The sequence below is a fragment of the Meleagris gallopavo genome, chromosome 3, assembly GCF_000146605.3.
Source record: "Meleagris gallopavo isolate NT-WF06-2002-E0010 breed Aviagen turkey brand Nicholas breeding stock chromosome 3, Turkey_5.1, whole genome shotgun sequence".
NCBI classification, from domain to species: domain Eukaryota; kingdom Metazoa; phylum Chordata; class Aves; order Galliformes; family Phasianidae; genus Meleagris; species Meleagris gallopavo.
In genome coordinates this window covers 27,084,658-27,111,764 of record NC_015013.2, presented here as the reverse complement: position 1 = coordinate 27,111,764, position 27,107 = coordinate 27,084,658, and the positions used below count along the sequence as shown (strand labels likewise).

Below are 27,107 nucleotides of genomic sequence, written 5' to 3'. Positions count from 1 at the left end.
ACCATTTCCCCTTGTCCTGCAGTTATCAACCCTTTCAAAGAGTTGATACTTCAGGAAATTCAAAACATTCTAGAACTCCTAAAATCTCTATTAATCTAGCTGAGAAATCTAAGAAAACAAAAAAGCATAATCCTTGGTTTCTGCGAGTGGTATTTAGCTGACTGAATGAGGCTAACCTCTCAGCAGGTCAGGACTGTGAGAGGCTTTTACTGTTAATTAAAGCAAATTGTAGTTTTGTGAGTTCTGCTGCTCCTACCTTCCTAGCACACTAATCCTATTGAAGGGCCAAGCAGTGTTGCTCCTCTCAACAGCTGTGACATTTTCTTAGTTAAATGTCAATGAGATTGAGGGAAATTTCTTAGCACTTGATGTTTAATTCAAAGTAATATCTGATTATGCAGAATAAAACAGCCAGGTTTCAAGTTTGCCTTCATTTACTACTGTTTGTTAGTTGAAAAGCATTGGAAAGCAATTTAAGAGTGCATTAGGAGGGAGAAAGGACTTGTTGCATGAGATCAGTCAGGACAAGTAAATATAAGGGCAGACAACTGTTTTCAAAAGGCACAAAAAATACTTGTTCTTTTTTTGTCTGGACCCTAAGGTCTGTGTTCTGCTCAAACTTTGACCCAGTGATGCACAAAGCCTGCTACTTGTTTCCAATTTCTTGCCCCCTGTAAATGACTAACTTGAAATGAGGACTGACAGGCCTCCATGTATGCTGAAGGTCAGGGGATCTCGTGTTTACAGAAGGATTTGCCTTAAGATATTGCTGACCTTTAAAAGCAGATTGTTGCAGAGCTCACTGGTCCTTCTGCATTAAGAACAGACCTGTGTGACTCATAGCAATAATCCACAAAAGAAAGTAAGCCTAAGCCATTCTGAGGGAGAGAAAACTGCGCCAGCAGAGCAAAACAGTGCAAGACTGCAGTAGCAGGGTGGCAGAAAGCTGGTCAGTAGGGAGCCATATATCTCAGGAGATCATTTTAGCTTTTATGTATTTCAGGAAGTCTCACTGAAATTGTTCTGCTCTGTATTAATGAGCACAGAGCAGGGCCAGTGACTTTCCCCAGTAACTATTTGAGGGTCTGGGGACAACGTAAGTGCCTGGGCTGCCCTGGCTGAGGCACCTACTGCAAGGCCATTGAAAGTGAGACCTCAGAGCTTGAAGAAGCACCCAGCTACCCCTGACAGTAGACATCTGAGGGGGACCAGGACAGAAGTCAGGGAAGTTATTTGATACCTTCCAGTTTTCTTAGACCACTACCTTCATTGACTTTTAAAACATATTTATTTATTTATTGCTTCCTCTAGCTACCTTAAGCAGCTACCCACTCATTTCATTTTTAGTTCATTTTTCTCCTAGAGGATAGTGGGAGATTTCTGGGTACACTGCTGAGCGCTAGGTCAGCAGCACGTCACTAAAGATTTGCTGTAAGCCAAAGTCATCTTTGTGGTTTTAACCTCCAGCTTGTGAATGGCTATAGTTATCAGAGAGCCTTGTGGGATACTTGAGGAAGCAATTCTTAAGTTCTTAGCAGCTAAGAACCTCTGTAGTTCACTTATTTAAAATTCTTTCTTGTATAAATTGTTTATAAAACACCTCTTTACATTGTATACTTAAATGAAGTAAGGTATTGCTATGGTAAACACACCATGTTCTACTTCAAAGGCAGACTCTGTGTCTAGACTTCCACATTTTGTCAGGCTGGAGCCTAATTAGTTTACCAAAGTACTTTAACAAGAGGTGCTGTTGAGGTACAAGTTAATAATAAATCTACCGTTAAAATGCATCATTCCATGGATAGGCGAAGTTGAAAGGCAGAAACTATTTCATCTGGTATTGTTCAGCCTATGTTTTGGCTTAATCTTCTCCATGTTTGTATGCTAAATTAGAACAGAATTATTAAGTGCTCTTGTAGGCGCTAGCAAGGCTCAACAAGTGTAGCGTGGAGATTATGAGAGAGAATAGTCAGGATATGAAAAGGTGAGAAACACTTCTCTTTCAAGTGATTGATGATTAATGAAATATTAGAAAGGTAAAATTGTTTTTTGTTGTTGTTGTTGTTGTTGTTCTTGTTTACCTATGCCTCAAATGAGCATTTTGTGGCTAACTACACCTTTTACTATTAATAGAATTATTATTATATTATACTTCTAACTTTTGAAGATTGCAACTAAATTATTTTGAGGCATGATGATTATCTGTGTAGTTTTTGGTTGATCTGGAGCCAAATCCTGAAGCTTTTAATCAATTCTACCTAATTGAAAATATATTAATTAAAGATATCACTAACGTTTATTGAATTCTGGTCTGAATGAGACCATGGCAATAGTTTCAAGAATACTTCAGGGTTTCTAGTGGTGTATTTGTGTTTGTGCACATGTGAGTGAATGTGTATATGTATGTGTTCTCATTTGTCTATCTGAAAGAGTCTTTATAGTAACTGTTAGATACCAGCAACAGTCCCGGAATCTCAAATGTTGCTTTACTTAAAAGAAATTTTTCTATTTTTCACATTCAAATAAACTTCTTAAATTCCAATAAAAAACGGCTGTCTTAAAACTTGCCTATTTCCTTGCAGGCTCATTCATCTGTGGAAAGGGCTGCACTGATCAGTGGTGTGAAGATGAAAAGTGTTTCTTCAGATGACACATTTGCTGTTTGTGGTTCAGCCCTAAAGAAAGTTTTGGATGAAGACAAAGCTTCTGGTCTTATCCCATTCTTTGTGAGTATTGGATTTTAAGTCATCAGTGGATTTATTCTCATCAGTTATTTTTGGAAGGAGAAGATGATCTTATTCCTAAGAGAGGGTTTAACAGGCAGTCTGGTTAGAATATTACGATAGTTTCCATGAATGTTCTTCATGCACATGAGCTTTGTTAAAGACATTTCAAGTATTTATATGTGCAGAAAAAATAATTGTAATAAGAGGCATTCTTGAAGTTTAAGAAGCATTAATTTGCAGGAGGAGCAACACATTTGAGCAGCTGGTTGCACTTCTGAGAAATTTTTAAAAGGAGATGAATTTGTACTAGACATTTAAATAAGTGCAGGTGAATTTTCTAGTTGTATTTGTCTAATCCTGCAACGTTATGGTCTCCTAACACTTGAGTTCCAAATGGCCTCTTATTCAAAGAATATTTGTTTATTTGTCAGATCAACTCCTTTCAGTTCAGAACACCATTTCATCATTTCAAGTTAAAATGATATTTTATCTCTTTTAAATTTTTTTTTCATGGAAGAAGTAACCTCTGTTTTGTTTCCATACATCATCAACAAAATGATTTGCTCATTTCTAAGCATTATACCTCTATAAAACTCGATATAGACCATGATCTGCATAGATTTAAAAAGGGATGCAATATGTCAGCAATAATATATTTTCCATTGACTTTCCATTAAATAAAAATTAGAGCTTAAAGAATATCTCTTAGAAACTGAGAACTCTAGAAATGGATTTTTAAGGAGAATAAAAAATGTCACTTCCCCCCCTCCTCCCCCCCCAGAAAAGTCATGTCTGACAACAGTTGTTCTTTTCTTTCATGTGGTAACATTTTGAAAAGTGCTAATGTGACTTAGATTTCTTTGAACTGTTTTTGGAAAAAGTAGCTTTTTTGCCAAATGGGATGAGGTAGCTTATATTTCACCAAGCCTTTTGAAAATGTAATCTTTCTACTGTTGTTATTAACCTTTAGTATCTGGTCTTATGCATTATGAGGATGAGCAGAGTGAAAAATGTTTTTCATATAAGCTAGGGTGTCAAGAATTAGCAAGTCATTGGGATAACCAAGCACATCCTGTCAGCTGCTTTCCTACATGATGAGAGTGTGACAGAGAAACAAAGCATCTGTAGGGTTGGCTGAATGGACTTTCTTCTTTTGAAGTGGAGATGTGCCATAAGGTTTCATATCTGTTATACTGTAACATCTCGTAATATATGATGCAAAGTCCTACTTTTTTTATCTTACTATAAATTTTATATTATTCCAAATATAGCACTACATCACATTTCTATGCACTAACAACAAAGTTAATGCTTTCTCCTTATCTTTTCTCCATTTGCAAAAAAAAAATGCATCTTGCCCCTCTTGAATATTCATTTCTTATTAATATTCCTGTGTGTAGCAAGAGGAAATAAAAAATTCTCTTTTATGCATTCAGCACCACCTTTACAAAAGGTAATTTAACTGTTGTTTATTTCTTCCTCTGTTTGCTTAGCTGTGCAAGAGGCTTTCAAAGGCGGCACAGGCTCAGTCTGTGTTAATATGGCCTGTGCCAGGTCTTCCATTTATTTGTATACATAAAACATGTCAGCTTAGATTAAACTAGATCTCATTATCCTTATGGCTGGCCTCTTAACTCCAAAGGTGTGTTAATTCTCTGTCATGCTGAACAGCAGTCCATGCACTGTATTAATGCTCCCTTTTCAGCCTCGCAGATTTCAAAAACCTTTCCATTTCTTTTGTTCTTTTGGTGCTATTTTATTTAGTTCTGGTGACAAAGTTATGCACATTGCCAAGGAGACTCCTTACTTTGTTTCTTGTCTCCCTATATTCACTGATCCTTCACTAAGGAGTGTGATTCAACATCAAAGCAAAAAGTTTAACAGAAGAAAGAAAATGCAAGCAAATTTCAGTGCTTTATATACAGAATCTTGCTCTTGTATTCACTGAACAAATGAGAACTTGTTATATTGAAGTTTCTTGTAGAAGTGAATGGAGAATCAGGAGTGCATTTCCATGATATGAAGGAGGTTCTGTCATTACAGCAACCTGTTAATTACAAGTTTGTTTTCCACATACATAAGATTTGGTAATCAAGCTTTTCTTGGGGGGGGGGAGGAGTGAGACATTTAGAAAGAGCCTTTGAATTCCTATCCACCATCTTATAGCATTAGTAATGTGTATGTTACTTTGTTCAGTATAAGCTGCTGCCAAACAGTGGACTCAGAATGCTGCTTTTGTTTCCCTTACAAAAAAATTTCAAACTTGTGTTGATTTCTCTCTTCCAAAATACTTGTGAAGAAATTGAAATACAGACATATTTTGATACAGTAAAGCAACCAGACTGTGAAACAATTCTAACTGTGTCAGGTATGGGGGAGCTGAAGTTGTCATGATTTACCATGGAGCAGTTTCCAAGTGTGTCTGATACTCAGCCCTGCATCTGGCCATCAGTGAAGGGGGAGCTGTGTCCTGAAATCCTGTGCTGACGTTGTGTTCATTTCATTACTTATGAACATTAACTAAAGGTTAAGTGCATGCTTAAGTACTATTCTCCTTTAGGCCCTATGCTCTTAGTTTGAGACAGGCCTTAAATTGGATGAGTGTTAATGAGAGATGCCCAAATGTGGTGAATCATGCACTGCTAAATTCAGAGGTAGGCTTTAGAGCCTCCTTTACTTGAAGTGTGTGATAGTCTGTGGGCTTTATCTTGTCTGTCATAAATCAGCACAGCTATATTGCAACTGGTATATATATTGTACAATATATTTCAACAAGCTCATCCAATGTCATGCTGCTGCAGTGGAATGTTTTTCCTGCTTAACAAAGACCCAGCACAAAATCTCTCAGATTCTACTGAAATGACTCTTCTGAAGGATGATCTGCAGGAAAGGCTGTTTATATCTGGACACATTCAGGAAGCAACAAATCAGTTGGACAGAAAGAGGGGACATCTTTTCAGTAGATGTTAGCTCTAAGATCCTAACCGCAGATTTCCATTTGGAAGAAGTATTCTTGAGGCACATACAGATACCCAGGGCAATGTTTCTTAACCCACAGTACATGAGTGCAAGCTGGGAAAGAGCTGAGTTGGAGAAAACAAAAGTAAGAACATTGGAATTTCTGCCTCATTTTAGTGGATTGCAAATGGAAATCTTCGTGGTGAAAGTATGCAAAATGCATCTGTATCTTTTTAAGAAGCTGTCAGAGGTCTTCCAGTCGAGAAGACTGAGTCATTGCTCTCGGGCTTCATAAAGGTTCGTGTATTATCCCCAATATAACTCTCGATTTCAGGAAAGTAATATGTGAGAAGACTGATTCAAGCATTTTAGCTGCTTTGCATTTGCAGCTGACTGAATAAAATCTGAAGTGCACAACCTGTGATGGAGAAGGCCTTCAGGCTATACTAAGCCATCAGCCCCATTTCTGTGATTCAGCCTGTCCCCCGCCCCCTGCATAAATGTGATTTTTCTGATGTTGTACAGGTTACAAATTGAGTTAGATTTGTTGGTTAGCACTGAGGCAGGGTAATGAGAGCCATGACAAGAGCAGGTGCTGTCATTTTAAGTGGTTTCTGAGAATTAAAACAAGTAGCTTTTGAGGCTTAGACACCTACAGAGAGGACAACAAAATTATTTCAGTAACTGAGGTATCCTTTGCAGGATAAGGCATTATTCAAATGACTTAAGCATATGTTTGAACTCATATAAACTCTCACTGGAACAACATACTCCTTACACTATCAGAGGGCACTGATTTAGCTGCAGTACAACACAAATAACAACTGTTTCTAAGTTTCTCTTGTGAAATGGCTGTGATTACTTTAATTGCTGAACTGACTAGCAATTCACTCTAATCTTATCAGAAAGTCCACTGCCTATTATTTTAAAATCTATGCATAAGAGCAGAGCTAAATCTATAGTTCACTCTTGGTATTTTCATTGGAAAAGTCCCCTGCTCATCCTGAACCCAAAGGCCCTGTCTGTCTACCCATTAATGGAGCTGTGTGACACAAATGCAGTGTATGAACTTGTAACATATAATTGTGTGTATATTTTGTTAAGACAGAGTGTTTGTTTTCTGAACAGTGTAGTAGATGGACAAGCATCACGTAGGTGTTCCTTACTCTTTCATCAGGATTTCTCATGAGTTCATGGGGGAACTTGCATATGCACACAATACAAAACCTCTGCAAAACATGGCTAACTGTAGGCGTACAGGGAAAAACAGAGGAAACAGAAAATGGTGCATTGACAGTGTTGGCAGAAACAAATGAATAACAGCCAAAAAAAAACCCCAAAGTACAAAAGTAATAACAGTTACAAAATTCTGGTGATGTATTCATAGTCATCTGGCTGGGCTATGGTCTGCATGTAACCTTGGATGAACGATCTAATTACTTCGTACTACTCTAACTTTAAAACAGCATAATTTATTTGCCTATATAAACTGTAAAGTGTATTTTATCATATAATGATTCCATACAAGGCAAAACTGACTCCCAGTCTTTATCAGTAGTTACAAAAATAAGACTAGATATTTAAAATGTAAGAGGAGCAATAAAAAATAAAATAATGTCAGCTTAAATGTGCTTGGAAATTGTCTTCTGGGTTATAGTTCTATCTGGATATTCTCAGTGAATTACCATAGCTCATTTTCACCTAATTACATTCTTTTACTACTGTGATACTTTCTTCAGTATTTATGTTGCCCCTGCTTTTGGTCTTGCAGCAGGAGATGCTAAGTGAGAAATTAACAGAATTCTAGAATGAATCAAGGAGAAAAAGTTTATCTGGGATTAAGTTTTGCAAACTTGACAGTGAACATAAGCTACTAGAGGACAGGTCCCAGGCTGCAGATTCCTGGAGTGTAAATCAGTTACAAATTCTGCAACTCTTCAGTTCAGGCAGTAACTTCTAATTTGCTCAAGTTCATAGATTTCCACTATAGCATTAACTGAAAATCATTTCGATGATAATTTTGAATGTGGGACTGGAATCGGACCATATGATAAACATGTGGAAAATACAGAACATATATAAAATTTATATTAATATAATACTGTGACTGATTAATCAGACAACTTCATAAGGACACTTGATTTTATGCATTTGACTCCATAAGAAGCGGGAGAGCTTTGAGGAAAAAAAAACAACCACCTAGATTCATAAAAGCTATGCTGTAGGACACGTACTGGTTAAAAACAAATAATTTTATCCTATAACATCTATTCTTTCTCTTTACAGTTGCTTTTCCAGACAGTTCTTATGACTTGATAATTTTCTTTGCTGTGACACTTAACAATTTTTTGCCTCTCCTTTTTTTTTTTTTTCTTCTTTTTTTGGCTCTGCAGTTTTGTGCAACGCTTGGAACCACACCTTGCTGCTCCTTTGACAAACTGCTAGAACTGGGTCCTATTTGTAAGTCTTTATCAGCTGCTACTTTCTAAAATTGCAGATACCAGTTTAAGCTATGCTGAGTCATTTCCAGGGTATTGTGTAGTGTCACTGCCTGAATTCAGTAAAGCTACTTACAGATGAGACTTTAAGTTACAGTTTTCTTTCTAATATTAGATCAAGCAGTCTCTGACCACTAAAGAGGACTGAGGACATTGCCTCAAGGTTTTTGGAGGAGCATTTTGGAATGCTTTCAATGAAAACACACTGCATTTTAGTTTGTAACATTTCTTCTTTAGGCCTTTCTACCTGCCAAGATTGTCTAGAGCAATGGAGAAGATCACGGAAAATCTGACCTCTGAGTCTCCTTTGCGCTCAATGTTTTTTTCTGTTTGGTTCTAATGACTACAAGAGGCAAGGAAATTATGCACCAAAAATCTAAATGTATTTGTAGTCCTTCCTCTCTTCTATGCTATTTCCTTCTTGCAAGAAGACAGGACAAGTGCCGGGGTGCTGAATACAGTGGACAAGCCATGGGCTCTTCCTGTGTTTTCTGTGTTAACAATCTGCTGAGGCAAGCTATGATCTGCAAAGAAGATTGGTCAAACGAATACACTTGCTGGCTGATGAAAACTTGACAGAATTGCATCATATATGTTTCAGTGTATCTTTAGAGCAGGGTATTTATAGGCTTGGAACTTTGATCTTTTGTTCATTTATTCAAGCAGAGCCTAAAACAGAGTTTAGGTGGTGGTGATGTGTTTAAGTTCCCTGTTTCTCAGCTCAGCCCCCAAAGACTCAGTGTTCTAGTTCTCCTTTCTGGAAAGGTTTTCTAGTACCCTGCTTAGCAGCTTGAAATTGTTTTGCTCTTCAGATGATTCCTACAGACCTGATCTAATAAAACAGTAGTACCAACACTCCTTGGATAGCAACTAATTGTGACTGTTTCACAAAGCGCTCTCAGTGTCTTCCTGCTTATGCAATGGAGTCCATCAGGATTGCATACTAATCACGTCATAAGTCTTAAATTAGCATTTTATTTATTTATTTATTTTTGGTGTTGTTAACATAAATGTCCAGAAGTCCTATAACATAAAGGGAGTGTCTCAAACCAAATACAGCCAAAAATAAATAATCAAATGAGCTTTGAGCATTTCTTCAAATAAGTCTACCTTATCATAGAATGGTCTGGGTTGGAAGGGACCTTAAAGACCATCCAGTTCTAACTCCCATACTGTGGGCAGAGGCACCTTCCACAAACTCAGGCTGCCCAGGGCAGCCCCGTCCCACCTGGCCTTGAATGCCTCCAGGGATGGGGCACCCACAGCTTCTCTTTGCAGCTGTGCCGGGGCCTCACTGCCCTCTGAGTGAAGAACTTCCTCCTAACATCTGACCTAGATCTCCCTTCTTTTACTTTAAAACTATTCCCATGTGTCCTATCACTATCCATACATTTGAAAAGTCATTCTCCCCTTTCCTCATAAGCTCCCTTTAGGTACTGAAAGGCTGCAATGAGATCCCTCTTGGGCCTTCTCTTCTTCAGGCTGAACAGGCTCAGCTCCCTCAACCTCTCTTTGTGGGAGAAGTGTTCCAACCATCTGACCATATTCATGGCCTTGCTAGAACTGTTCCAGCAGCAGTATTTCTGGCACTTGGGTCCAAGACCTGGATGTAGTACTCTCTTAGGAGTGCAGAGTAGAGTGGAATGATGATGATCACCTCCCTCACCCTACTGGCCACTTCTCTTTTGATGATAAAAAGAATAATATTATGCAAAATGTAGTTTGCAAGAATGCAAATTCCTGCATGACCTCGGTGTCCCACTGCAGATCTGAATGGCCATACCATTGTATGTACAAATATGCATTAGAATTAGTTTGTGACCAGTGTTAAGATTTTATGTGGGCTTCACTCATGAATTCATGGACTAGCGCATTTACAGTGTGAATTAATACAGAAGATTAATAGCAGAGTGTGATTATGTAATTGCAGAAGGTACATGAGCTGCTCAAATGCTGAAGTATTTCTGCAGTGAGTAATCAAAACTGGTCCTTTCTTAACCTTTTAGTACTTGCTCTTGAATAAGTGTATCAGTCCTCAAAAGAAGTTTGTTTCACATGGTTCAAAAGCCTGTATATACACATATCAATATGTGACAAAAACCTTTTTAAAAATGTGTGTTTATTTGTGGCTTATGTGTTAAAAGCAGGGAGCAGAGCTGGAACCCTAGCTCTCTCTTGCTAATGTGGTGTTATTACCACAGGAATGAATAACTACATCTCTAGATACATATTTTTAAGTATATTTTAGTGGTTCTTTCATTAAAATTGTTTAGTATTTTATACTGCTTAAAAAAATATCTCAAGAACTTTGTTTTATACTTTTTAATCTTCTGTTTAATTTTTCATTCAATTATTCGTTTTTTTTTAGGTAATAAGGAGAACATCTGGATGCATATTGATGCAGCCTATGCTGGGAGTGCATTCATCTGTCCTGAGTTCAGGCATCTTTTAAATGGAGTGGAGGTGAAGTGAGCCACCTGTTAAAACCTTGCTCTTCTGTAGGCTCTTTCTGTTTAAAGAAACATCCAATATTAATGGCTTTTCTAGAATCTCAAAGTATTCTGCACTTTAGCTTACACTACAAATCCCTGCATATTCTATTACCTTACTTATGTTTATGTATTACTGGTTTATTCTGGAAGTATGCAAATTATTACAGTATGTGAAAGTCACTCAAGAATGGCAAATGGTAGTAAACCAAATACCCTCAAAAAAGCACATCTGTAACACCCTAATTCTATGTTACAAAAAAAAAAGGAAAAAAATTAATGTGCTCATTATGCCTGATTTTTACTTGCATCGTGAGAGTCATGTAGAATACAGCAAGTAGCTGTATATCAAAAAGAGAGAGTTTAATAACCAAGCGAACTAAATGAAATATTCCCCCGTCAGCTCTTGTGTCCCTTTTCTCCTCCTCACTTGCTGAGCTACTTGGCATTCAGTTGCTTAGATAAGGATACTTCAATTTCCTGCTGCTCCCCTCAGGCAGTCAGATAAGTCCTTGTCTTCCATGTCAGTGGAGAAAATATTGCTGTTTGGTGAAGGCAGAAGTTTAAACACAGTACAGATAGATAGTGACTAATAAAGAAGAGGAGGGAACCCCTCCCCCCCCAGCAAATAAAGCATTTCTTTCTGTCTCTTTTTTATCAGCAAATGAAGCTTGTTGTAATTTCCTGTGGGGGGATATATTTTAACTTATTGTTATTGGTTCCTGAAGGAAATGAAACAGCATCCCTTGTCTGGTCCAGCATTTGCCATAAAAGTAAATATTTAACAACCACAGATAGGTTTCTTGCCCTGTGCAGTGCGGGGAGATAGATCAGTAGCCAGAAAGATAGATAATCTCTTATGAGATAAATTGTTAACTGCTTACAAGTGACAGGGAAGGTTCTGAGAAGCAAATGAGAATGAACGGTACTGCATGGAGTAGTCAGACCCTGGTGCTTCCGGGCCCCCAGCTCTCCTTACATTTAATGGCAGATTGCCTCTGCCTTTCTTAACACACAGCCTACAGAAGAAGCCTTTTCCACATGATGCCAGTCTCACCTGAGTTTCCTCTGATGATGCCAAAACTGGCCTTTCCCATGATTTATATAATGTATTGTGAATGCCTGTTTGTTCTGTGTAGACTTTTTTCTTTCAGCTTCAGAAGAAAAGATGATTTCCACTAACAGAGAATACCTTGGCCCTAAAAAAATAAGTAATGTCCCAATCATTTGTAATTTGATGGCAAACGTGATTCACAGATTCTGAACAAAATATATCATTTGTTTCTCTACCTGAATTTTGTATGTATATGTCAAATAATCTTGAAAATATAAAGCTCAGTGGATCACTTTGGAAATTTGATATAAACAGCAGCTATTGCTGACTATGTTTATGTTTATTATGTGAGAAATTGTTCAGTTTATACTGAAATATATACTTTTGCATACCATACTTATTTGAAAGGTGTAATTCTTAGCAGATGCTCCAAATTTTGATGATAACAGTAGTTTAACTGCACAATAAACCTAAGTTCAATTCCCAAAATGAAACGAAAATATAACTGCAGTAGTTAATAAGTAAGGTGGTATAGGTATGAATGTTACCTATAATGCCCTGTTCAGGAATGCATTCATAGTTAAGGTGTACTCAGATAATTTGATTAAGTTAAATCATTGGCACATTTTCATTATTCTTTTTTATTTATTTATCTGTTCTCAGTTTGCAGATTCATTTAACTTTAATCCCCACAAATGGCTCCTAGTGAATTTTGACTGCTCTGCTATGTGGTAAGTATTATAGAAAAAGGAAAATATTACGAGATACAAAAATCACATGTTAAATCCACCTTTCTAGTACTAGACGTTTATTTACACTTCTGTATTGAAAAGAGCTGTGGATAGCTTTAACTCTTGTAATTTACAACATTCTCTATTTCATATAATCCAATTTTATAACAAGTACAATTTAAAAGAGGAAAAGAGGACAAAAAAGCTTAAAACTAGAGGGATATGTGGCCTTGTTTTTGTGAAACTAATGCATCAGACTGGTTCAATGGTAGTGACTGCAATTCTTATTGAACTCCCAAGGTGCTCGTCAGAGCTTTTTGATCTAATTTTACTCCTTCTGTGCTTCATCCTTGAAAACAGTTGCTCACAATTCTATCTCCTGCAGAAAGCATTGACATGAATAAGGTGTGGTTGTGAAGTGAGGGGTATTCTTCTCTTATAAGAGAGGGCTTATACAAGTCTAGTAAAAGATATGATCATTTTTTTCTTTGATGTGAATGTCTGATTGCAAGTCTATAAATTCCATTTCTTCTGCAGTGAATGTGCTAACTTCTTATTAAACTAATTTATGAAATAACACAAGTCCAAGTTAATAATTATATAAGAAAACTTACATGTCTGCTTAAAAACAAAAGATATATTTTCAGAAACACACACACGTAAGTAGGTTGAATTAACATTTCTGACCATCACTGTGTGTTACAGAACAAGCATGTGTGATGTGTGACATTACACTGATTTGACTGTACGTGTGGTGGGAGTGAGAGGTGAAGTTAGCACTGCACTGCTCCCTCCCCTCCACAGGGTTCCATTCTCAGCTACACAGTCTGTGCTCAAGCTATGTGCAGGTGGCTCATAATAAATACCATTAAAATTCACAAAATAATGTTAGAAGTTTACAATCTTGTGAGTCCATCTTACCAGCTGTACATGGCCACACATGGCCCATAGGCAGTGAGTTAGACATGCTTGATTTAAAATACAAATCAAAAAACTCCCTTTAAGGATGATAATACAATGAACAGTATGTTAAAAGATCTTTTTCTTGTTTTCCATTAAGGTTCATGTTGGAGCCTTGATTCTTTCAAAAGCTTCTCTAAGAATGGTTGTGATTTAGCTGATGAAAAGCAGTTAATTTCAAAAAGGAGTATTTTTGCAATTTGGTACTGATTTTTCAATTTTCCCAGATGACAACAGAGATTACATTTTGATATGAAAGGATGCTAGTGTAGAAACTTGTAGACATACTTTGAAACAAAGCAAATAAACTACAGCAGTAGTAATAACATTCCATAAAGATGATCCTATTGTGTCCCAGAGTGGAATTTCCAGAACCTAATGTCTACCAGCATCACAACTTATTATCAAAACAGCAGATCAGTAAATGCAGACTATTTATCAAGATAAATTAAAACATCACTTTCAGTTATAATTGAAGATTTTTGTAGAATTGAAACAGGAGGGAAAACTGAAAACTTCCTTTAAAAAGAAAACTTTAAGATATCACCCAGAAAAAAGTCACCCTTTCCTGGAAGAAAAGAAAAATAAGTGTGTGACAGTGGTTATTCAGTTGCTTTTGGTTAATCTTTGGCTCTTTTGAAATCCTTAATGAAGTTGACTTTTGCACAAATATGCATATTATTCAGCTTATATGGTACATTTTTGAATGAAAGATTGTTTCTGACATAAACACTTCAAATATTCCAAGCCTAAGTTTTTCTTTTTTCCTTTCCTTAGATAAATAGCTTAGATTCAGCTCATTCATTAGCAATGGCAGTGATTAACTAAGGCTCCAGTTTGTAAGTTCCTCGTAGCTAGCTGTCTCTTCATGTGAAAACAGGGAGAAAATGGAACTCCTTTGCCAACTTCTCCCATCTTTTTCCCATTATCTGAAGACATTGGTAGCAAAGTAGCCACTCTCAGAAATGATAAAATTCATCATCATTCTCTTTAATGTTTGCAGGACAATTAGGAGCCAGTCTTATCCCTACAAGTTAAATTTCTTATTAATTCTGCTTTCACCTATACCCCTGTGGAACCATGTTAGCACTTTTTACCTAGTTTTCTAGGAAAACAAGATATATACAAACATACTTATGTTTCCATTTCAGGAGATGGTAGCTTTTCCCTATCAAATCTTAGACTTCAGATGTAAGGGAGTATACTTTCGAAGTGCTTTTCTCCATTTTGTTTCCTGCTTTTTTTTTTTTTTTGTGAATCATCACATAGAATGCATATTTTTTGTAGGTATGAAGATTTCATTTCAAGGAATCTTAAGAGACCATGCAAAATGTCTCCTTACTGAAAGCTGCACAACCGTAGCCTAACACTAAGGCTTTGTTTCATCAAGGCATTTATATATGGTGTTATTTGCTTGATATGAAATGAGGTATATAATTAAAATCAAGCTCTTTGTCTTGAAGTCATATATGTAACCAGAAGACCAACTATTTCTGAGGCCTATACCTGGTATTCACCTCTGTTATTGGCCTGTAATGCTGACTGAAAAGATGAAAACTCATTTGGAATGTGATAATAAGGGTTGAAGGAGCCTGGTAAGAAGAAATAAATGTGATAGCTACATAGTCCTTTTAGGATCCATGGGAAGCATTAACCATGATTTTGTAATAATACAGAAACAGTTCAATAAATAACATGTCAAAGTCAAACTGAATTCCACTGAAGGTTTCTAATTCACCCACACTTACTTAGTGGTTTCAGCACTTTCTCCAATGAATGCATTTCTTCTCCTTGCAAGATGATTAAGAAAATCCAGCCACTAGATCTGTAATTTAATTATTAAACTACTTGGTGCATTATGAAGCATTGATGTCATCTGGGATTTGGAGGTAATTTCGTTATTCAGTCTTTTGCAAAGTATTATAAAACTTCTTGATGTACAGAAAAAGACAGATCCTAAGAGAAAAAAAAAAAGAATTCAATGTAGTGTTTCTTAGAAGGGTTTGTTCTCCATATTTATATATTGAGGTCTTTTAAAATACTCTGCTTTGAAACTACCAGGCAGTTTTGTCTGGCCTGCTCAGTCGGTGTTCTGGAATATTATAAAAGAAGAAATTTCTTCTTTCAGAGAGAGTAAAAGTAATCCTCTTATAAAAGTCTTGCTAATTTTGCTTTTCTATTGCTCTTTTCAGGGTTTAAGTGTTAACTTTTGTTCAGAAAGTTTGTTTTGTGTTTAAGGGCAAATGCTAATAGGAAATGTTCTTCTGTAAGTGGAAGCAAAGTGTTCTTGTTGGCTTGTAATATTAAGCCATCTCTGTTTTTTTTTATCTATTAAAATTGCAAACATCATTAAAATATACAGAATAGAATGAGGCTGCTAAAGGCATCCAATGTGCAATCCAAATAGTTTCCTTTTCAGATATTTTCACTGGTTTATCCACTATAACTTTCACTATGTATTTCAAATTATGCGTACTTAATATGTGAATTTTATGCTATTGAAAATAGATCTTAATAGCCTATTATTATCACATCAAACCTTTAAAAAAAAAATCAAGTTTACGAAGAAAATTTTTTGAAATATATGTTCAGGGCTCTTCAGACAATCTTGGGTATTTGCAGAGAAAGTAAACGAATACCACTTCTCTCTGTTACCAGACCACACAAGCACTTACTGCAAAGAAGGTTAAACACAAAGGGTGAAATCTAGACAGGGTGTATAGAGGCACAGTTCAACTGATTCATATACATTTATGTCCAAGCTTTGGATTTATTTTAGTAATCCTATTAGATAGTTTTTAATGGTTGCCAGATTATAACCTGCAAAGTCTGAGCTGGAACAGGCACCACCTTTTAAAAATGCAGGAACATCACGAAGATCACTAATGCCACTTTAATAGCAGTCCATGCATCAATCCACACTTGATAGGGATGTTAATATCTTCTAACTGAACAGATATTCCTGAATAGTTGTTATCTGTTTTATTGTTTAGCACAGCATATTACAGGAGAAGGAGTGAATCTCTCAGAATACAAGTAATAATACTGTTTATAACTTGGGTTTGTTGCCTATGGAATGAGCTACACAAATATATCAAAGTAATCAAACATATGAACACAATAGAGCAATTTAGAGATTTTTTACAATATTTAACCTAATTAAAATTGCTTTTAGACAATAGTTTACTTCTTTATATATATATATGTTAATATATATAATCAAAAATATTCTGAATGTCTTTTACTATTTTTAAATGTGCATAAACTTATGTATCTTCAGCTAGATACTTCCCATACTTGAAGTCAAGGTAACTTCGGTGCCTTCCTTACTCTTAAAGAGAGATGAAGGTTTGTGTGAATTAAATGTTTCATGTCAGTAGTTTTATGTGCAATTTTAGATTAAAAAAAAAAAAGAACAACCAGAACATAAAAAAAGGGATACAGAAAAAATGACAAAAAGCTAGGACTTTTGCTGTTTAGAGTACCCCCACATTGAAATAATTATTGCTTGCCTTTGTGAAATATTTATAGGCCTAATGGAATTACGTAGTGGTTTTTCCTTTTTTGATTTCTAGTTCTTTCTGCCTGCCTTTGTAGAGGTGAGTCAGTCTTATGCATAGAGTGCTTCCACTGGTGAAATTGAGCTTATTTTCTCTCTGAGGTGGCTGCACCGTGCCAATGGTTGCAGCATGGGGAGACAGCGGGCAGCATCCTCAGAGCCCCAGCACTGCTCCGCGTGATGTCTGGGAAGCGACAGCTCTTCCCACACTGCTTTGTACTGCAATAATTTGCAGGCAACTTCTGTTGACTGCAAACATGAACATTGCTTTAACTAGTCTCACATTCTGGTGTGATTGTCTATCACCATAAAAAGATCCTCTGCGTCTGTTTCTTATCTGTTTTTAAACATGCAGTTATGCAGTCATGCTGCCCGTTCCTGCTGAGCCTTACACTTACTGCTTGTAAGTACAGGACTGATATTGCTGTGAAAAAGTACTGAAAATGGTACAGGCTGTGCTCAGGAAATATGCCAGTTTAAACACATTTAGTTTTCTTTGCTTCTGGAAATCTAATGCTTTAAATTTTAATTCTTATATTTCTCTCTCTCTCTCTCTTTTTTTTTTTGTCTTCTTTTCATACAGGGTGAAAAAAAGATCAGATTTAATTGGTGCTTTTAAATTAGAACCTCTTTACCTGCAGCATCACCACCAGGAGTCTGGTAATTTTGTTAAATACAATGACCATTATTTTATTTGCACACTGATACTTAATATTAAAAAAATGGTTTAAGATGACAACTGGAATTCTTAAAACTAGCTAAGTTGTTTAGCAGCCTATTTCCATATTCAAAATGCCTTAGGAAGTGAAGTTTATTGAAGTGCAAACACATCCAGTGAGATTTTAGTTTGTAGAAAAAACAACTGAGGGAAAGCCATTTCATGAGACATTTATAAATAATTTTGTATTAGGATTTTTTCCACTCCATATTTACCACTGGATCTTTTTCCAAGCTATGGATTCAAGTTCTAACTCATATTTTCAAATACTTGTGCCAGGAGCAAACATCCTCTGAAACTGCGAAGAAGGGATGGGCTGTGTTTGGTATCTGTGCTCTGTTTTCTGTGATAGCTATCTGAGACACTGTCCTGTTGCGCTCACGTTCTTAAATTGATTGTAGCAAAGGAGGTAAGTGCAGGTTATTGGTCTTGTACAAAATTCTCACAAAAGCTCCTCCTGGAGTGCTTTGCTTGAGGTATAGATCTTAGACCTGTACAAAGCTCCTTTACAGATTAGTGTTGCTCCTTGCACATGCCTAGCAGCTGCAAAGTGGCATTTGCTATCCTGAAGGTTAGCTATGCACATTCAGATGGTAAGTGATTAATTGTGAATACAGCAGTGTAGTTTCAATAAGTGATTGACAAGTTCATTCATAATGACAGAATTACAGAATGACAGGGGTTGGAGAGGACCTCTGGAAAGCATCATAACCCCCTTGCTAACGCAGGTTCCCTACAGTGGGTTGCACAGGAAAACATCCGATCAGGTTTTGAGTATCTCCAGAGAAGGAGATACAGCCTCTCCAGGCAGCTTCTTCCAGTGCTCTGTCAGCCTTCAAAGTAAACTTTCTCAAGTAGGTGCATCACCTCAAGGGGCCTGTGCCTGTTCTTTTCATTTATTGTATCTCATATATTTCCTGGAGTTGGTGGTGCTGATCTATGCTCAGAAGTGTATTCTGAGTGCACTTCTTTCTGTTATAGCCATGAACTCACTGGCATTTAAATAAGAATCACAGAATCATAGAGTATCCTGAGACCCATAAAGTTCATTGAGTTCAGCTCCTGTCTCCACACAGGACCACCCAAAAATCAAACCATATGACTGAGACCATTGTCCAGGCACTTCTTGAACTCCGTCAGGTTGGGGCGATGACCACTGCCCTGGGGAGCCTGTTCAGGTGCCTTCCACCCTTCTGATGAAGAATATTTTCCTGATACCAGATCTGACCCTCCCCTGACGTGGTTCCATGCCGTTCCTTCAGGTCCTGTTGCTGCCAACAGAGAGATGAGATCAGCTCTGCCCTTCTACTCCTCGTTTGAAGAGCTGTAGGCCACTATGAGGCCACCCCAGTTAATTAATACCAGCTAGAATTCCACTGTTCACAAAAATCTATTCCTGTGCCTTAATTCTGACCTGTCGTAGCTTTTGTATTTTATACCTTTTTCTACATTTTATTTTTCTACATTTTCAAGCAATGCAATTATGGAACATGGCAATAAACAGGAAAATGTAGTAACTCTGAAGCTGAGGTTCACCCACCAAAGGCTAGAATTATTAAGAAAAAAAAATGTACTTTTTTTTTTAACCTTTCAAAGTGAAAGTGCTAATTATTGCAAATCTACTTGTCATTAGATTTTAATTAATGTATAAGAAGAATGTTTCTTTTGAGAAAAAAAATCTGAAGTTAAAATTAAGGTGAAAATACATTCTTGTGAAAATTGACAGCACTGATACAAGCATATTAGGGCTTTCCCAGGTTAAATAACACCAAAGGGAAATGAAACCTTTCTTAGTTGGCCTGAAAACTTAATCTACCAGGTGGATAAAAAGTCAGCCAGCCTTTGCATTGCCTTCCCTAGCTGTGTTAGTATTTCATTAGATCTGGACATAAGGATTCCAAGTAGATCAGCTGATAATTATCAGTCAAGTAACACTAATATTTTCTCTGCTCTATTCCTGTTTGCTGACAGTTTTCCAAAGATCTGGACAACTTTCCAAATGCCAACACCTCTAATTGAACTGTCAAATCCAATCCACACATATGCCTTCAATCAAAATGTCCAGAGTTTCAAGGGTGCGAGGCTGTTACAGTCACTGTTGATCCCTGTGTGATTTATGGCATGTCAGCACTCCTGGAAATAAGATTTGTCTAATGGAGGATATTATTTTCTGAGTATGTCTCAGGACTGAGAATTCCCATCGTGGTTTACAAGGCAAATGAAATAGCATTTTTGAATTCACTCATCTCTCACTCAAGAATTTAAATGAGCGGAAAAATATATCTATCTGTGAGCAATTAGTCTTAATAACCATATGGCAATTATGTGTGCCCTCAAGAGGAAAATCTTTATTTTGTCATTAATTATAATTTTATGTGATTTGCATCATCCCACCAGCAAGATTATACTAGCTTGCCTGGGAGCCCAGGATATAGGTCAAATCCTAATAGCAGTGTAAGAATAGTGAGCTCCATACTCTATTGTAAATGCTGCATGTGCTCCCACAATGCAATTCCTCCTGGTTAAATACAGAGGTAAGGCTAAGGCTTGTAATCAAAGACTAATCATTGACTGCATTCTGCTTCACAGCTTGTGAAAGGCGTTGTTGTGGATCATTAGACATAGCCCCTTGCAGCAGCGTAGGATTATTTATCTATCACCAGTTGCTTTACTTTATTCTCTACCAGCCTTGCAGCTATCAAATAAAAATGGCTGTGACAATGCAGAGCACGAATGTTATCAAATTACCCTATTGCTGAGCTGAGACAGCCATGTTAATTCTCTGAAGTCCAGAAACAGAATAACGATTGTTACTTTTTTTCCCCCTTTTGGAAGATAACCTAGGAACATGCTAAAGAACCAAATGGCTGGGTGTTTCAGGGAGGAAGGATCATGTGTTTTGGCTGCATGCATGTGAGAATGTTGGCAAGGGGGCTTGTGACACAGGAAATTGAGTTCTTTTTTTCCTTTTTTTTTTAAGAGTCCCAGGAAATTGGAAGGGTATTACACAAATGACGTAGACTGGTCAATTCATAAACCACAGTTCTATTTAGTACCTGGGAGCACTTGGACTGCACTTTTCCATGGAATTTAAGCATATACTTTCCTGTGAAGCTTATGTTCCACTGTAGAAAAATAAAAGCAGAATAAAAAAGCTAAGCAGATGATTCCATGTGTTGCTAAAGAAGTGCTTAAGATTTTAGGTCAACTTAATTTTTGTCACCGGCTTACTGCCAGTAATCCAGCTTTACCATGAAATTAGCCTAATTACCTGATTCGAAGAAAAGGTAGAGGCATCTTGACTCTGTGTGGTCATATAAAAGACAACAAATAACATCTTCTGCATGCCTCCTTGGACTGCTTTGAGGCTTGGCCAAGCTGTGTTTGTATAAGGTTGTTTTCAGGACATGAAATAAAAAGTCATAAACATGCAGAATATTATTCTCCAAACAGGAAGAGAGGCAAATTCCTCAGTCACATTTTCCAGTCACTTAGTAGACGTGCTGAAGAATAAGCAACAAATGCATGAATGGACATAAAAGGTAGTCAGGAATGCATTATTTTGAAAAGCATCAGTTTTGGGATTCTACAGGACAAAATTAATAAAAGCTGCTTTCTCTACTCTTTCTTTTCCTTACAAGGGGAAAATACACACAATATTGAGTCTGTGGTCACTATGGGATCATAAGTCTAACAAAGAAGGAAAAATGTTTCATTTGTAAGTGGTATATTCTGGCTAGCCAAGGAATGATGTGTATTATCCAGTGATGCTAGGGATGCTTGTTTGTAGAAAACATCTAGTTAAAAAACAGCATGTTCAATAGTACTAGAATGACTGTAGGTTTTGGCTGTTATGATGAAGCAATGCAATTATTTTTTCTTTAACTTCCAGGCCTCGTAACAGATTACCGGGTAAGTACATCAATATAATCACTAATACTGTTGCTTGTATACACTGATTTGTCCTGGGATTTTATTTTCCATTGATTTCATAAACTTCAAAACGTCCCCTTTCTTTTCAGGATGCATTCAGCTTGCTAAATTTTTAATGTTATTCAAGCTGAAACTGTAAACTCTCTTTTTGGAAAACAAAACAAAACAAAAGCCACACCATATTTAAAGGCAGAATGTGTCTTGCATATGTAATATTTCAAGGTTTAATCAGTAGAAAGAAACTGCCTAAAGATTTTATTTTTTAGAGTAGTGGATAATACCTTTTTTTAAATGCACTTTTTAACCTTGACAATAGAAAATCTTTTGTTTTGAAACAGAAAACAGGTCAGTCGTACTAGAAGCTAGCCCCACAGCTGCAAGCCGATGCTTACTTTGGATTTCCAAAGCCTTTGAGGAAAATTCAGAATGCAAACAGACAATTGGATTTGGCTTGTGACCCTTTCATTCTGCCAACAACCTTCTTTTCTACTTCTCATTTGAGAAATTTGAGTATTAAACAGTCATAGTAGGGCACGGGCCAAGAATCGCCATTTCTGTTATTACTGGGCCCAACCCTAGCTATGGCCTCTAATATCTGAAATGAACTTAGAAGTCATTGCAGCATGTACAATTTCTGCAGTATCACTGCAAGGCTGACTTCTAACGTGGATGCCTCCCTCTTGCCACAGCACTGGCAGATCCCCCTGGGGAGGAGGTTCCGCTCCCTGAAGCTCTGGTTTGTGCTGAGGATGTACGGCGTCACAGGACTGCAGGAACACATCCGCAAGGTAACTGCAGTGTGTTTTCTTGGGTGGTCTGCTTGGAATAGCAAGGGAAAATGAACTTTGTCCCTGTCTGTTTTCTAAAACTTTTATATGTGTCAGAAAGCAATGGCTTTAATAGAGCTCAGGTCAGTAGGAGTGCTGCTTGTTTGCCCCAATTCTATATGATAGCAGGATCAAAATTGTCACCTGTTCTGTATTACTGTTTAGAGAATACAAGTGTCGGAATTTGAAATTTATACAATGCAGCACTATGGGTCACTATGGCCAGAATATATTGATGTTTTTTGGGGGGGGGAGAAAAAACATGAAAACAGACATTATCTCTCTGTGTTATGAATAGACATACACTGATTGCATGTTTAGATTATAATTAAGGTCATTGAGCTGCATTTATGCTGCATTAACTTACAGGGCATGTCTGCCTATCCCTGAAGTGATAATTTCTGCTGGTTCCACTTCCTGTTTAAAATGCATTTAAAAAAAAATCAAAAGCCATGGTGTATACAATTTACAGTTTGTTAGCATTGCTGTGAATAAGTACTAAGTTTAGTCTTGATTTAGACCTGGCACCAGTCTAAATCATATATATACTTCCTCTGTGGCAGTAAAATTAAATTCAAGCATGCTTTTCCTTTTTATGAAGTTTAGGGAAACTTCTAGTGAGAGGAGCTCTATGACTTGGCTGTAAATATTTACAAAAATATCCATTAGCTGAGAATCTGGTCTCATATACCAAACTCTCTACAGACACACATTCCTTTCTGCTGTGGTACTAAACAGATTAAGCCCTAAGAAAGGCTTCTCCTGTCGTAAAACAGCTGCATGAAAATCTCTCTTGCAATTTGGGAAGGTTCTGGGATGGACGGTGTCCTCATTTTTATTACAGTATATTTTTCAACTGACTCTTAACTCTCAACTGACTCAGTGACTTAAATTATATTTTTATTCCTAATAAGGTTGTCAGAAGCAAATTTTGACAGCAGTGGCAAGCCTGATGTTCTGTTGTCCTTGTGGCAACCTGATACATACCTTCCAATTAAAAAGTGATGTATAGTTTGTTACTGCTTTACTAGACTGCCACTACTGTTCCTAATGCTTTGCTCTCTCAGGTTAGATTTTTGGAGACTGCAATTATTTCAGCATGATGCCAAGTTTTTAAGTAGTGCTTAATCTCTCCCTGGGAAAACAGGATTGGAAGCCCCATGTTAACTATATGGCCTTGATCAGGCAGATTTATGCAATTTAATACTCACGTTCAACAAGAAGCTTTGCAGTTTTCTCGTTCCCTGTCTTTCTGACTGCCCAGACAAAAAGTGCTCGTGTTCCCATAATCTTAGCTGTTTTTGTATTTTCTATGACAACACAGTTCAGGAAGGAAAAGCAAATCAATCCTTTCTTAAAGATGCTGACTGCTAAGTTGGAACCATCATATGATCCCTTATTTGTGAAGATAATCAGAAAGCTAGATTTCTAAGGCCTTGTTGAACTGAGTGTGTCTTTAATATTTCTTTATGGATGAAAGTTCCTCTGTATACAGAGGGGAAAAAAAGTTATCAACTTTTTTTTTCGCAACTTTGGAAAAGTAGTAAGGGTAACTATGGGCTGAATTTGAGCTACTGTATACATCTGTCAAACTGGAGCCTTCAAGTCCATTTCTCCTCACCACCCCCCTTGATGAGTGCTAATTAAATTCGGTGCATTTCAAAGCAGCTTTAAAACAAAACAGTCTTTCTATCTCCAGCAGCTCATAGCTGAACTTACATTTCAAGAAGAAATTGCATGTCATTTGCTTCCCGCTTTTGTAGAATTTCAGTAAAATATGACTTGCAAGTTTGCAGATGTGTTGGTAAAGTTTTATCAGTAGTTGCAAAATAACAATTATGAATGCGTTTTGTATCTTACCCATTTTTCTCTCTTCTCAGGAATTATCCTGGGCTCCAGATATATTTTGATAAATTTTGATCATGTGCTAATGAAACCAACCCGATGCTGGTTCACATTTTCTAATCTACAGACAAGTTTTTAAAGAAAAAGTAAATTGTTCTAAAGAAGAACTAAACTTGTTCTCTTCACTGTAACATTGCTTGTCCTAGCACTCGGCCTTGAAAAGATGCTTTCATTTAAACACATCATAATATCTTGCAAGGGACAGTGTTTATGTATTTATGTTTCCACTGCTGGCAAAGGCAATTTTTGAAGAGAATAGCCACTACTGTATCTTGTGGTACTTCTGTCTTAAGAGAAATCCTGTAGTACCAGAATTATTTTTAAGGCTATATTTATAACAGTAGGTCATAGACAGGCCATTCCTAGCATGAGATCTAGGTTGCAATGGCAGGAGCAAGTACCTTCAGAGTCGAGCCAGGGAGTGGGAAGTGATCTCTTTCTGATGTGCCCCGAGGAACAGGCCGTGCAAATAGAATAGGCAGAAAATCAGTTTTCAAACAGTTTTGTGAACTGATATGTGGGGAGGAGGATGCATGTGGATCTCACTTGTGCAGCAGGTAGTTCTCATACATCAACGTTCCTGTGTGTAGGCCATGTTGTGCCTGTTCACCCCATACAATTGCAGCTAGGGCATGATTGTTCAGGTGCATGACTGGGCCTTGTTAAAAGATTGGGGACCAGGAGTTTCAATTCCTTTCTGTGTTTATATACATCTGTGATTGCCTAGCAAAAATGACAACTCAGCTCCTCAGTCACAGAGCACCAGGAAGATTTATCCAGTGTTTATAGACTTCTAGTCAGGCTTCTTTTGCACAGCCAGGTTATACTTACAAAATGATTTGATGTTTTCAATGGTAATGAGCCACGACATGGTAAAGAGGGAAGAAACACTGCATGTCCATAAGAAGCCACCGTATTAGCAATTTGATTAGTGAGATTCTATACAGATCAAAGACATATGCAACTATGTTCAATTTTTAAAAAAATTTTAAAATATAAACTGTCATGCAAAACTCTTTCACGAGTTAGTTGCCATTTTTTTCCTATCTCACTGCAAAAAGGCAATAGTTATTTACCAGAGGTAGTGAGACGCAGAAATCCCTTGCAAGCTTCAGTGTTTCCATCTGCTAAATGTCACTGTGAAGAGAAGTGCCGGTGTTCAGCTCCTACATACTGACATTTTTCACTAACACAATACATACAATTCCACTTTCGGAACCCATGTGATAAAGGGCTTTTCCAAATGACATTACTAGAAACAGTATGTGAGTTGGTTTGTATACATACTTTTTGGGGGTCAAAATATTCAAGGTAAAATACTTTTTAAAGGCTAAATGCAGCTTGAATGTCAGCTTTATATTAATGGTGCTAAGGGTGCAGCATGGTGATTGTGTCAAAACCAAATGCATTTGGAGGGTTACAGTAACCATGGATCAGGCCTGCTTTGTACACATTCAGCAGAAATCTGAGAACAGCTCTATTTTCAGTTCTCCAAACAAAACTTGATTTTCATAGTTTTCTTGCACATCTTGAAAAGCAGGAATACTGAAATCATGTGTGTACCCCTGTATGAGCTATTACCATACCCATGTCCAGAATGGGGTACAGCTCTTTGAGTTGCAGAGAGGCGGATGTGAAACCTACAAGCCCTTTGAATTCTCCAGGCTTAGTAATGTTTAACTTTATTGAATTTATTTATGCTTAGTGTCAACAACCTTTGTAAGAGCAATTCAGGTTAAGAGCTTACAAAGGTGCAGGAGTTCAAAGGTGCAGGGTCTTGGATCACTCTGTTAAGCAGAGCTGCACAGGTGAATCTCGTTGGTCCCAGCTTTCTCTACTTCCCCGTCCTAAAAATCTAATTCACGTGGTGCCCCCCAGTGGCTTTCACAGTTATTGCTATTTCTTACAGCTTGCTGTGGATAAAATTGCTTCCATATATGAATACTAAATTCATATAATTTTGTGTTTTACTGAATAGTCTGTTTTCCCCTGATCTTATCTCTTTCTGAAGATTCAGATTCCTGAAAAATTTCTTAATATTTTATTAAAAAAATAAAATAAAGTAAAAAGGAAAGAAATACCTGCTAAAAAGTGTACAGCATCTGTAGTATCCTTGTAAAAACTACTTGCAGTAAGCCAAACCTTAAATTATTCTTTTATTCAGTTATCGCCAGGCAGATTTTGATTAAATTCACTTGGTGGTTGCACTCACATAAACAGCTGTGAAACTCTCATCATACTGAACAGAAATTTCTTATGATCTTGATTCCCAAGACGTGGTATAGACAGTGTGGAATTTTGCAGAGCTGTGTCAAAGGCATAATTTGTCCAATGCTATAGAAATGAGGGAAGGAGGAGACAGTAAAAGATTGTCGCAGCCTTTGTGCATATTGCATATATGCTTCCCATGCACTTATGCATACAAAGGTATGGATGTATATTCTGGTCAAATTTCATAGTTGTAAAACCATGCTATTTATGTTAGCAAAAATGCCTTGGAAGGGATTGGACATGCTATTGTTCTTGCTCCTGACTCAAAGAGCGCTCAGTCTAATTTTAGAGAGAGATGAAAGATGGATGCAATAAAAAGCAGAGAGGAAGTGGTAACAGCAGTAGGACTGGCTGGTTGCAAGGGGTATTGGCATCCCAGGCAGAACACCTTGAATCACTGTTCTTATTCCATATAAACAGTGTAGTGTATTTAAGAAATAAACATTAGGAAAATATGTTAGAACTGTTGGGTTGGTGT

The 27,107-nt window shown here is 37.1% G+C and overlaps 1 protein-coding gene across 2 annotated transcripts in view; it reads left to right on the top strand.

Moving 5' to 3' along the window:
• The window catches only part of DDC (dopa decarboxylase), a 67,157-nt gene that overhangs the window by 32,778 nt on the left and 7,272 nt on the right, over positions 1–27,107 (top strand). For both annotated transcript variants that reach the window (XM_031552788.1, XM_019613857.2), the window contains 7 exons: positions 2,583–2,726; positions 8,078–8,144; positions 10,551–10,645; positions 12,389–12,456; positions 17,559–17,635; positions 21,586–21,605; positions 22,316–22,414. In XM_031552788.1, coding sequence (XP_031408648.1) covers positions 2,583–2,726; positions 8,078–8,144; positions 10,551–10,645; positions 12,389–12,456; positions 17,559–17,635; positions 21,586–21,605; positions 22,316–22,414 — 570 coding nt within the window. The remainder of the gene's footprint in view (positions 1–2,582; positions 2,727–8,077; positions 8,145–10,550; positions 10,646–12,388; positions 12,457–17,558; positions 17,636–21,585; positions 21,606–22,315; positions 22,415–27,107) is intronic.